Source organism: Melanotaenia boesemani, chromosome 17 (genome assembly GCF_017639745.1).
Source record: "Melanotaenia boesemani isolate fMelBoe1 chromosome 17, fMelBoe1.pri, whole genome shotgun sequence".
Classification (NCBI taxonomy): domain Eukaryota; kingdom Metazoa; phylum Chordata; class Actinopteri; order Atheriniformes; family Melanotaeniidae; genus Melanotaenia; species Melanotaenia boesemani.
This window is the reverse complement of record NC_055698.1, coordinates 62936-75759: the sequence shown is the minus strand read 5'-3', so window position 1 is coordinate 75759 and position 12824 is coordinate 62936. Positions and strand designations below refer to the sequence as shown.

Below are 12824 nucleotides of genomic sequence, written 5' to 3'. Positions count from 1 at the left end.
TTTTTTTGTGGTTAACACGGGGTTCTTTTTCCCCAAACTTCTTGCTCACTGGTCACATGCAGAGGCTGCAGTCCATCTCTTCCGCATGTCTTGTCCTGCTGCAGCAGTGCGTCTTGTGTAATCAGGAGAGAGTGGATTTATTAAAATTAAAAACTGTGATTGTGCCCTAAAAGAAAATTTAGGGCACAATCACAAAGAAACAAGACTCGAGAAAGAAGAAAAAGAACCAACATTTCGTCAAAACACATGAAATTTTTTTTTTTAACTAAATGCGGTTTTATCCCGGTGGATGTAAGTTTTGAGGCAACACAGCAAAAGTAGGAAATTTTATGACTATGTTTTACAGTTCTCAAGTACCATTTTCCTGGCAATTACCATAACCAGACTCTTCCATCAGATCACCAGATCTGTTCCAGATTTGTTCCATTAAGAGGGGATAATTCAGTTTCAATATTAAAAATGTTGTCTTCTAACTATATTTCGTTAACCCTTTAGCTTCCTGCTCTACATTTGGTAGAGTCATCGCTATTACTTGGTTTGGGTAGATAATACCGAAAATAAGTGTTTACTATTCCATTACTGTTTCAAGTTTTGATAATTTAACTATTGGCTCTATATTTGTAACCCCTCAACAGCAGAATTTATTTACAATAAGAAAACATCCATCCATCCATTTTCTGCTGTTTATCCACCTCATCTGGTTCCTCTCGATGTGGAGGTGCAGCGGCTCTACTCTGAGCCCCTCCTGGATCACCAAGCTTCTCACCCTATCTATAAGGAAGAGCCCGGCCACCCTGCGGAGAAAACTCATTTCAGCTGCTTGTACTCGCGATCTTGTTCTTTCGGTCACTACCCACAGCTCATGACCATAGGTGAGGGTAGGAACGTACATCGACCGGTAAATCGAGAGCTTTGCCTTTTGGCTCAGCTCCCTCTTCACCACGACAGACGGATGCAGAGTCCACATCACTGCAGACGCCGCACCGATCTGCCTGTCAATCTGCCGCTCCTTCCTTCCCTCACTCGTGAACAAGACCACGAGATATGTGAACTCCTCCACTTGGGGCAGGACCCTTTTGCAGACCTGGAGAGAGCACTCCACCCTTTTTCGGCTGAGGACCATGGTCACGGACTTGGAGGTGCTGATTCTCATCCCAGCCACTTCATGCTCGGCTGCGAATCGCTCCAGTGAAAGCTGAAGATCACGGCTCGATGAAGCCAACAGAACCACATCATCCGCAAAGAGCAGAGACCCAATCCTGAGGCCCCCAAACCGGATCCCCTCAACACCTCGGCTCCACCTAGAAATTCTGTCCATAAAGGTTATGAACAGAATCTGTGACAAAGGGCAGCCTTGGCGGAGTCCAACCCGCACTGGAAACGATTCTGATTTACTGCCAGCAATGCGGACCAAGCTCTGACACCGGTCGTACAGGGACCAGACAGCTCGTACAAGCAAGTCCGGCACTCCATACTCCCAGAGTACCCCCCACTGGTGGACACGGTCAAATGCCTTCTCCAAGTCCACAAAGCACATGTAGATTGGTTGGGAAACCTCCCATGCCCCCTCAAAGACCCTGAAGAGGGTGTAGAGCTGGTCCACTGTTCCACACTGCTCCTCCTCAATCCGAGGTTCGACTATCCGACAGACCCTCCTCTCAAGCACCCCTGTATAGACCTTACCGGGGAGGCTGAGGAGCGTGATTCCCCCTGTAGTTGGAGCACACTCTTCGGTTCCCCTTTTTGACGAGGGGGACCACCATCCCAGTCTGCCAGTCCAGGGGAACTGTCCCCGATGTCCACGCGATGGTGCAGAGGCATATCAGCCAAGACAGCCCTACAGCATCCAGAGCCTTAAGGAACCCTGGGTGGACCTCAACCACCCCCAGGGCTTTGCCACTGAGGAGCTTTTTAACCACCTCAGCGACCTCAACCCCAGAGATAGGAGAGCCAGCACCAGCTACCCAAGACTCTGCTTCCTCATCGGAAGACGTGTTGGTGGGATTGAGAAGGTCTTCGAAGTATTCCCTCCACCGCCTCACAACGTCCCGAGACGAGGTCAGCAGCCCCCCATCCCCACTGTACACAATGTTGACGGAGCACTGCTTTCCCCTCCAGAGCCGCCGGATGGTGGACCAGAATCTCCTCGAAGCCGTCTGGCACGGAACACAGCCCATTCGGACTCAATGTCCCCCGCCTCACCTGGGACACGGTTTAACCTCTGCCGGAGATGGGAGTTGAAACTTTTTCTGACAGGGGACTCTGCCAGACGTTCCCAGCAGACCCTCACAACACGCTTTGGTCTGCCAGCCCTGACCGGCACCCCCCCCACCACCATCTAAGCCAACTCACCAGGTGGTGATCAGTTGACAGCTCCGCCCCTCTCTTCACCCGAGTGTCCAGAACATGTGGCCGCAAGTCCGACGACACGACTACAAAGTCGATCATCGAACTGCGGCCTAAAGTGTCCTGGTGCCAAGTGCACATGTGGACACTCTTATGTCTGAACAAGGTGTTTGTTATGGACAGTCGATGACGAGCACAGAAGTCCAACAACAAAATACCACTCAGATTCAGATTAGGGGGGTCGTTCCTCCCAATCACGCCCCTCCAGGTCTCGCTGTCATTGCCCACGTGAGCACTGAAGTCCACCAGCAGAACGAGGGAGTCCCCAGAAGAAATGCTCTCCAACACTCCCTCCAATAACTCCAAAAAGGGTGGGTACTCTGAACTGCTGTTTGGTGCATAAGCACAAACAACAGTCAGGACCCGTCCCCCCACCCGAAGGCGGAGGGAGACTACCCTTTCGTCCAGCGGGGTAAACCCCAACGTACAGGCGCCAAGTCGGGAAGCAATGAGCATGCCCACACCTGCTCGCCGCCTCTCACTGGGAGCAACTCCAGAATGGAAGAGGGTCCAGCCCCTCTCAAGGACAGTGATTCCAGAGCCCAAGCCGTGCGTTGAGGTGAGTCCAACTATATCTAGTCGGAACAGTTCAACCTCACGCACCAGCTCAGGCTCCTTCCCTGTCAGAGAGGTGACATTCCACGTCCCTAGAGCTAGCTTCTGCAGCCGAGGATCAGACCGCCAGGGTCCCCGCCTCTGGCAGCCACCCAGCTGACACTGCACCCGACCCCTATGGCCCCTCCTGTAGGTGGTGAGCCCACGGGAGAATAAGAATAAGAAAACAAAACAAAATAAATACAGGAAAAAAAAATCTATAAAAATGATAAGAAAAAGACTGGAACAATTTAAAGTACAATTTAATATTAAATTAATAATTATAAATTAAAATTAACAATACAAAGAGCAATAAATACAAACAAATTTAATAAAAGCAAATAAATAAATCAAATGAAAAACTTAGTATAAGAAAAAAAAACAAAGAAAGGCTAGAAGGGGTTTGATGCAAATATGCAACATGAGACATTAAGGGGTCAAATGTATGCTTCAAATGATTTTCAAATCATTACTTTTATTTTAAAATGGACATTTCATAAAGCAGTCTAACTGCCATGATAAAGTGCAGAACAGCAGGGCTGTTCAGATCCTATTTGCTGGGTAAGGATGTGGCTATCAACTTTAGATTTTAATGACATTTTTTAAACAGTCTAACAGTAAATGTTCTCAGCCTGCACAGCTGAAAACCTTCTCAGACCCTGGAGTGAATGTGACTTCTGACTCAGTTAGTAGCAGGGAGGACACACAGAAGCCTCCAAGAATAAGTTGTTTCCCTCATGCAGTGTTTATGTTTTTATTCCCAATAGTCCAGTAAAAGCTTGACTTATTTTGAGCTATCCAGACAAAAAAAACCAAAAAACAAAACAAAAACCAGTATTACATTAGCAAGAAGACAATAATGAGTCAGTCCATTGTGGCGATTCTCCTACCTTGCTCCTCAAAATGATGGCATCCTTGTGGCTAATATTCAGCGCTAACACAGCATCCTGGCCTCCTACATAAAGCATTTCTCCATCTTCACTTAGAAGCAGTGTTGTGGTATTCCTGATGTCATGGCTATTGAAGCAGGTGTGATGTCTCCCTGGATTACCTATGATTTAACAGCAATGAACAGGGATTACGCGTTTCCAAACAATATCAGACAATAACAGGAATCCAGATGTAAACAGGCTGAAGTCTTCTACTCTACAGGCCATTCACCATTCAGATGCCAACAACCCTTCATTTGCTACTAGATTGTTATCATTTTCTTATAACATAATAATAAAATTTGAAAGAAAAAGGGTCTACATGATCTAGTAAATCACTAACCACCAAACTAATAGAATATATGCATCAGTGGATATAGCCCATTACATTTAGCAGAGTACCATAATGCCTCAAATTCTCAAATGTGAGATTCAAGACTGATAGACAGCTTTGATTGTTGTTTCAGATATAAGACCTACAAGACAGAGTCTTCTCCAAGTCCACAAAACACATGTAGACTGACTGGACAGATTCCCAAGCCCCCTTCAAGACCCTGCAGAGGGTGTAGAGCTGGTCCACTGACTGAGACAAAAACCTCCTCAATCCGAGGGTCCACTATCTGACAGACCCTCCTCTCCAGGGCATCTGAACAGACCTTTTCAGAGAGGCTGAGAAGTGTAATCCCCCTGTTGTTGGAATCCAACTTCTGGCCCCCCTTCTCGAAGAAGGGGACCACCACCCCAGTCTGCTAGTCCAGAGGCATTGTCCCTGATGTCCACACAATGTTGCATAGGTGTGTCAACCAAGATAGACCCACAACATCCAAAGCCTTGAGGAACTCTGGGCGGAGCTTGTCCACCCCCAGAGCCTTGTCACTGAGGAGCTTTTTAACTATCTCGGCGACTTCAGCCCCAGAGATAAGACAGCTCATCCCTGAGTTCCCAAACTCTGTGTCCTCATCAGAAGATGTGTCATTGGGCTTGAGAAGGTCTTTGAAGTATTCCTTTCACCAACCCACAACGTGCCAAGTCAAGGTCAGTAGCAACCCATCCCCACTGTACACAGTGTTGATTGTGCACTGCTTCCCCCTCCTAAGGACGGTGGGCCAGAATCTTGTTGCAGTTTGGCCTCTGAAAGTCAATCTCCATGGCCCCTCCAAACTCTTCCCACATCCGAGTTTTTGCCTCAGCAACCACCAAAGCTCCATTCCGTTAAGCCCGCTTATACTTATCAGCTACCTCAGGAGCCTCACAGGCCAAAAAGACCAAATAGGACTCCTCCTTCAGCTTGGCAATATTTCTCACCACCGAGGTCTACCGTTTGGGTTTGGGCATGATACTCCCCATTTAGGCCCACTCTCAGGCCTGGCTCCAGAGAGGGGTCCTAGTGACCAATATCTGGCCAAGGGAGGATGAGATCCAATGTTTTTGTTCATCATAGAAGGTCTTTTTGAACCAATGCTTTTTTGGTCTCTTCCCTAACGCCTGTGTGTCCTTGGCGATCCTACCAAGAGCATAAAGCCCCAAACAACTGAGCTCCTAGGATCACTAGACATGCAAAAACATCCACTATACTCCACCCTGATAAGGTAGCGAGAAGGGGAAATTATATTTCATTATATTCATAACTTCCTCCTCCGACATCGGGGACAGTTCCCCAGGACTGGCAGATTGGGGTGGTGGTCCCCCTCTTCAAAAAGGGGGAGCGGAGGGTGTGCTCCAACTACAGGGGGATCACACTCTTCAGCCTCTCCGGTAAGGTCTATTCAGGGGTGCTGGAGAGGAGGGTCCGTCGGATAGTCGAACCTCAGATTGAGGAGGAGCAGTGTGGTTTTCATCCCAGTCATGGAACAGTGGACCCCCCCTTCAGGGTCTTTGAGGGGGCATGGGAGTTTGCTGAACCAGTCTACATGTGCTTTGTGTCCCCCGGGGACTCCTGTGGGGGGTACTCTGGGAGTATGGAGTGCAGGACCTACTTGTAAGAGCTGACCGGTCTCTGAATGACCGGTGCCAGTGTTTGATTCACATTTCCAGGAGTAAGTCAGATTAGTTTCAAATGAGTTTCTAGGATCAGCCGAGGTGTCGAGGGGATCCGGTTCGGTGGCCTCAGGATTGAGTCTCTGCTCTTTGCAGATGATGTGGTTCTGTTGGTTTCATCGAGCCGGGATCTTCAGCTCTCACTGGAGTGATTTGCAGCAGAGTGTAAAGCGGCTGGGATGAGAATCAGCACCTCCAAATTCGAGATCATGGTCCTCAGCCAGAAAAGGGTGGAGTGCTTTCTCCGGGTCGGCAGTGAGGTCCTGCCCCAAGTGGAGGAGTTCAAGTATCTCGGGGTCTTGTTCACGAGTGAGGGAAGGATGGAGCGGGAGATCGACAGGCAGATCGGTGCGGTGTCTGCAGTGATGCGGACTCTGCATCCGTCTGTCATGGTGAAGAGGGAGCTGAGCCAAAATGGCAAAGCTCTCAATTTACCAGTTGATGTACGTTTCTACCCAGAACAGGGAAGACCCAGGACATGCTGGACGGACTACATCTCTCGGCTGGCCTGGGAACGCCTCAGGATCCCCTCGGATGAGCTGGTGAATGTGGCTGGGGAGAATGAAGTCTGGTTTCCCTGCTTAGGCAGCTTTTCTGCTGCGACCCGACTCCGGATAAGCGCCAGAAAATGGATGGATGGACAGCTGGGTTGAGTGTGGGTTTCTTCAGCAGTGGCGTAACCCGAGCTTGCTTGAAGGTAGAGGGAAAGACATCGGATTTAAGAGAGGAGGTGATAATATGGGTAATTGCAGGTTTGATTGTAGGTAAAATGCTCTGCAGGATGTCAGAGGGAACAGGATCAAGAGGACAGGTCGTGGGTTTTGAGCTGACTAGAAGTTTAGAGACTTGGTCCTCATGTAGAGAGCGGAAGGAGCAGAGTGAGGCACCAGTAGCTGGTTTGGTAAGGCTGAGTTGGTCAGGCTCAGTGAATTGGTTACTGATGGTAGCAACCTTTTCAGTGAAGTAGGAAGCAAACATTTCTGCAGTCAGCACAGTGGGAGGCTGAGCAGGTGGTGGAGATAGAAGAGAGTTAAACACCATGAACATGTCGTGTGTTGGGAGCATTGCGGATCTTGTTCTGATAAAAGGTTTTTTTGGCCGCCTTTAGGCTGGATGTGAAAATTTCAGGTTTTTGCTGGTACTCAGACAAGCCAGTGTGCTCTTTTGGTTTGCACCACTTTCTTTCTGCAGCCCTGAGTCCGGCTCTGTGCTCCCTTAGAACCTCTGTGAGCCATGGACTGGGAGGGTTTTGTCTGGCTGGTTTTGACACCAGAGGACAGAGTTTGTCCAAAGAGGAGGCGAGAGAGGAGCAGAGTGTTTCTGTAGCCTCATTAACAGACAGTAAGGAGAAGTCTGAGTGGGAAGGGAGGGTAGAGTAAACCTCATCTGTGCTGTGTAGGTCTGAGGGATCTCAAGTTTCTGTGGCAGGACACCATTTTTGGTGTCATGAGCATCAGACAATGGATGGATGAATGGATGGATACATAACTTCATAACATTCATGTTTATTGTAACACCAGCTCACATGAAATGAACCACCAATTCCAGTCTGTGGAACGGAGACTAGAAATGAAACCAGGTAGCAAAGTGAGTCACAACCTGAAGCCTTCATCTCTATAAGGAAAAACATCTTCTTACTTTTAGGATTCATTTCCAACCACTAGGCTGATCAGAGGAAGTTGAAATAGCTTGAGACATAGGTTTAAACGATTTGGGCAAAAAAGAGAAAAAAATAAATAAATAAATAAAAATTCTAATTGCAATTTGGTTTGTGATTTCATCTTTTAAATTCCAACTTCTCTTCAGTGTTCCTACAGAACAACATTTCAAACATGAGATGGGAGGATTATTACATAAGATTACATCAGAATATGAACTGCTCTATATTCTAACAATAAGGGAAAGTTGAAATATGAATAGCTTAATTTACCAACTGCAAGATGCAACTTGTGGCCATAAATCTGAAGTTTCCTCTATTACAGATGTATAATTTGTCCTTGTAGTAAAAACTAAATAGTCTGCTGTTATTGACCTGATTTACAGTACAGCATATTATTTCTCTCTACATGATTTCTGGATTAAACATACTGGGTGGGCCCCAATATCACATACACAGACAAGTGCATGCACGCACAGGTGATTACACTCCAACCTTGTGAGACAATATTCGGCTTCATCCAGCTGAAAATCAAACAGAAATTCTGTTTTTTTTAAACTGTCCTGGGTAGGTGAAGGTGGAAATACTCTGCGTTATGCTGAGAAGTTCATGTCCATCACGGATGGAATGTACCGTCATTGTAGTAATTTCTGAGTTGTATTATGGCTTAAGATGGATCCAACATTCTTTGTATGTTTTATTAAGAAGTTATCTAAAGTCTGGACTTTAATAATAAGTAGAACCCCACTCTGTAAACAGTCTTTCCTTCAGGACATTTCACAAGTTGGACTGTTTTCTGTTCTGTGTTTTTTGTTTTAGCATTTCAGTCATTAATGAAATATTAGTCTGTGATTAGGGTTGTAAAAGTGACTTCACAGCTGAATGTAGCTGTCACATGATTTTTAATGTAAATGTGTAGCCTACCTTGTCTGTGGCTCATCTTTATTGATGTTTTGAACCCTTTTACTGGGAAAAGTGTCTGATTTCCTGTCTGCTTCTATCTGAACTGCTGAGTTTGATGCATTCTGGGTGCGTGCTCTCTCAAAAATAGACTTAATATGTAAGTTTTGCAGAGAGCCACAACAAGGTGCATCTGGGATGCTTATAACATACACCCGGTGTGGCCCAAACCATTCACTAAAACAGCTGCAAATGGCAGCAGAGGGCGCTGCACAGCTGTAACAGGGGGTAAGGAAAGAGAGCCACTCAGACTTTCTCCGCAGTTTTGCATGAAATCACTGCCCATTTTGAAATCCTACTGGAGCATTTAAGTCTCCAAAAGAGGGCATGTTCAATAAAAGAGGACGTTTGGTCACTCTAAATGACTGCTGCACACGGAAGAGACAGGAATTACATCTAAAGAAGTGGATCTGTAAAGCCATGGAGGCTGCAGGTTTGAAACCTGGATCAAGTGACTTGAAAATTAACTTTTTTTTTTATGAGAGAAGGTAAAGACAGTGTTTTTCCTTAAGCCAGTGACTACTGAACCAGCTGTGGTAAAAGCCATTTCCACACGGTCTTCATAATCTCTACATCATTTAAGATTTATACAGCAATTTTATCTGGACTTACACAATATTTTGTTGTCTTCCATCTCTGTTCAGATGTCACATCATTAGGTTTATTTATTGAACAGAGAATAACCGTTAACTCACCCATGGGGAAAGAGACTCTCGGAGTCAGTTTTGTCAGACATGGGCTCAGCAAACCAAGCAGGGCCACTGTGAAACTCAGTAGACTGGGATTTCCCATCTGAGCGTGGGTGAAGGTGTCTGACCACAGCAACGGTCAGAGGGCAACCACTGGGTCTGAAGTTGACCTGGAATATCACTGACTTCTTGGGGAGGAGTGGGGGGGTGTGGATGGTAGCTGGAGTCACATGATCTGTATCAGACACACAAAATCACACGTTACTGGTAATTCTAAATCATAGTCTATTCCATTGTTTTTGTTACCTGTCGACATGTGAAACAAGCCTGATGGAGGAACATGGTTCAATTCATGTGTGACAGTTACAGTTTGTCATATTATTTTCATCTGGTCATATTTTACAAGGTTCTAGCTGTTAAATAACAAGTGGATTTGGTTTAGTTATTGAACACAAATGAAAGTGAGATCAATAAACCAAGTGTTACTATGTGAATGGGCCCCAGTGTAAAAAAGGTTTAGAGCCCCCCAAACAAGGTGATTATTCCTACAGAGGAAATGAATGTGGTCCATATTAAATAAATGATAAGGCAATATTTTTCATCATTCAGATTTTAAGTAATTACTAAACTATTGATTTTGTTGTGTGTGCTGAGGTCAGTAGCATTATAATCCAGTAAATTATCATAATTGCACTTTAAATAAAAGTAATTCATATGATCAAACTGAACTGAGAGCATTTACAGAAATTATATTTAATATTTTAAATGTGATTCTAAAGTGTGTCAGTTCAATACAAAAACCTGATGAAGGGACAAACACTGACTATTAAGTTGCTGCTGGAATTTGGGGTAAAAAAAACTTTTAAGTTGAGGTTCACCTAGGACTCCACATTGTCTTCAGCCACCACTGCCAAGCTGTATTTTTCTTCTTTACAGTGTGAATTTAATCTGACGAAAGGTGTGCAATTTATTTTCTAAATGATTTTATCACATTGTATCAACAGTTTTAATCTTACAAATATGCATAGAAATGTAAAGAAAACATCTTTTGTTTATTTGATTATCATGCTGATGATATTGTTGCTGAAAAATGTGATTCAAGAATATCTTCATCCAGGCTTCAAACCTTCCTTATTGATAAAATTTATAGTTAGGGCTGGCTTAATGACATTTATTCATTTCATCCATTATCTGCTGCTTAAGGTCGAGGCTGCTGGGGGGCGTCCCATGATGCTCTGGGCTCCTCTTTGCTCTCTTTACTCTCCATGTAGGAGTATCTGACATTGTTATGACAAATGTGTGTTTCTCCTCTTCTTTCCCAGCAGGTAGAGCAGAGTTTCAATCCTGGTCCTCTGGGACCACTTCTCTGCATGTTACAGATGAAAGGCTCATTAGTAGGCTTGCAAAGAACTTGACAAGCAGTTCAATGAATCTGAATCAGGTCTGCTGGAGTTGGAAAGAATTATAATATGCAGGGCAATCAAACCAGAGTACCAGGATTGAGAAACCCTGCCCTAGAGTTATGCTGCTTGTTGACCCATCTTTCCGTCCTCCCCACCCCTAAATGGTCCAGGAAGATGGGTGTCTTTCCTGGTTCTGATGGAAGTTTTCCTTCCTGGTTATGATGTCGTTTTCCTCTCCACTGTTTTCTTGTGCAGCTCAAGACGGAGAACTGAATCAAAGAGAAGAGTTGCTGCAATCCAGTGGTTTCCTTAGCTAGGTAATTATTTTTATTAATTGGTTTATATGAAAACATTTATTATGAACTGGACTAATGTGGATAATATAATGAATTATTTTAACCGGATCACAATGAATTGGCTTGAATTGATTATGTCTATAAAGTACCTTGAGATGACTTTGTTGTGAATTGCCGCTATACAAATAAAACTGAATTCAAACGAACATGACAACCTCAGACAAGTGTACCAGTTTAACTGTTTGCTGGATAGACTGAAGAAAACAGTCTCAACTTCCTGTTGTCACAGATGAGACGTCCAGAAATGGTGTTGTATGTTAACAAACAATTTCATTCTCTCCAAGATTGACTCTGTTGTCCCCCTGGGAAATTTGTCTCGGGCTTTCATTGCGGCCGCAGCCATGAAGTGATGGACAACAATCAAATTCAGGCATTCATAAACAGTACGATCCTAGATTTATCTTTTGTCAATCTATTGTCTGTAAATTTATTTTACTTGCATCAAGGTTACAATTCGTCTAGTTAAACTGTTTAACTTTTCATTTTGGCAGAGACCAGACCGTCTGTCTGTCTAGCAAGAGAGTTTTCAACAGAAAATAGCTGTTTTAATCTGGATAAATGGCTGGTTTATGACTGTCCATCCAACATAGGGTATGTGCGTGTTTCTACTTGTTTTCCCACGCAGATGCAGAGTAACGCACATTCAGATTCCCAGCCAGCTGCTTTAACCATCTTCATCATCTCAGATGCTCTTACAATCCGATAGCACAGTTTAGAAACGGAGGCGCATCTGTTTTACAACATACGACCAAGCCGCGCTGAACCGTCATTTTATAAATGTTAAAGTCTGCGAGCACTCACCCAACTGATGTTCACGTTTTACAGTTTGTTTGTCTTAGTACCGATGGCGGTGACACCAGAGCCAGACGGCATTTGCTTTACTCGTCTCCGAAGCTTTTGTCTGACTTGCACCTCCTCGCGTCCTCTCGCCTGTGACCCGGAAATTGATCGCGGGCCGGCTAAATGTTTGGAGGTTGTTCTAAAATGCAGGTGAGCAAAGCGCACAGAGAGAAGAGCTGTTTGACACAAATCGTCAGCCACGCGTTAACAAACAAGAACACCAGGGTTACATGATGCTGTTGTCTCAACGAAACAGTAAAACATGCTATATCTTTAGAGTTGATCTATAAGAAAACGACCCCATGGGGACGAAGCAAATGGACGTGGAGCTACACTCAACTTTTCACGTGGGTTCTTTACTGGGGCAAAGACAGGGGCGTCGCTAGACACTGAGCTCTACTTGCGCTCAGGCCCCACCCTATTATTCTGAGAGGAAAAAAATTAAATAAAAGATAATAATAATAATAACAACAACAACAACAATAATAATAATATTATTAATAATTAGGGCCGTGCTATGTGTGGGTTCTCTCCAGGTCCTCCCACCGTCCAAAGACATGATGTTAGGTTAATTGATGACTCTAAATTCTCTCTAGGAGTGTGTGCGAGTGTGAATGGTTGTTTGTCCCCTATGTGTTGGTGGACTGGTGGACTTTGCTAAGCCAGCTGTTACTGTTGATGAAATACACATATGTTATATAAAACAGACTAAAATATATTCCATTATAAATAAAACAACATATGATTATAAATAATATGGATTCCAGTTAGAAAATATTGAATCAGGTTGTTGTGTTAAAATCAGATAATTTATGTTTGATCTTGCCTGAATTTGGGGTCATTCTAAAGAAAAAGAAGAAGAGGAAAAACCAAAACAAAACAAACAGAACAACATAATAAAATTCAAACAGTCAGACTTCACAAATCTTCATTTCAGCTGGAAACGTGTTTGA

At 44.5% G+C, this 12824-nt stretch overlaps 1 protein-coding gene across 1 annotated transcript in view; it reads right to left on the bottom strand.

The window, feature by feature from the left end:
* The window catches only part of sema4ab (sema domain, immunoglobulin domain (Ig), transmembrane domain (TM) and short cytoplasmic domain, (semaphorin) 4Ab), a 55452-nt gene extending 43492 nt beyond the window's left edge, over positions 1 to 11960 (bottom strand). Inside the window, exons 1-3 of the mRNA XM_042012261.1 lie at positions 11833 to 11960; positions 9279 to 9507; positions 3891 to 4051 (exon numbers count right to left, since the gene is read on the bottom strand). Of these exons, the coding sequence (XP_041868195.1) occupies positions 3891 to 4051; positions 9279 to 9375 (258 nt within the window). The 5' untranslated portion in view covers positions 9376 to 9507; positions 11833 to 11960. The remainder of the gene's footprint in view (positions 1 to 3890; positions 4052 to 9278; positions 9508 to 11832) is intronic.
* Between the last annotated feature and the right edge of the window lie 864 nt (positions 11961 to 12824).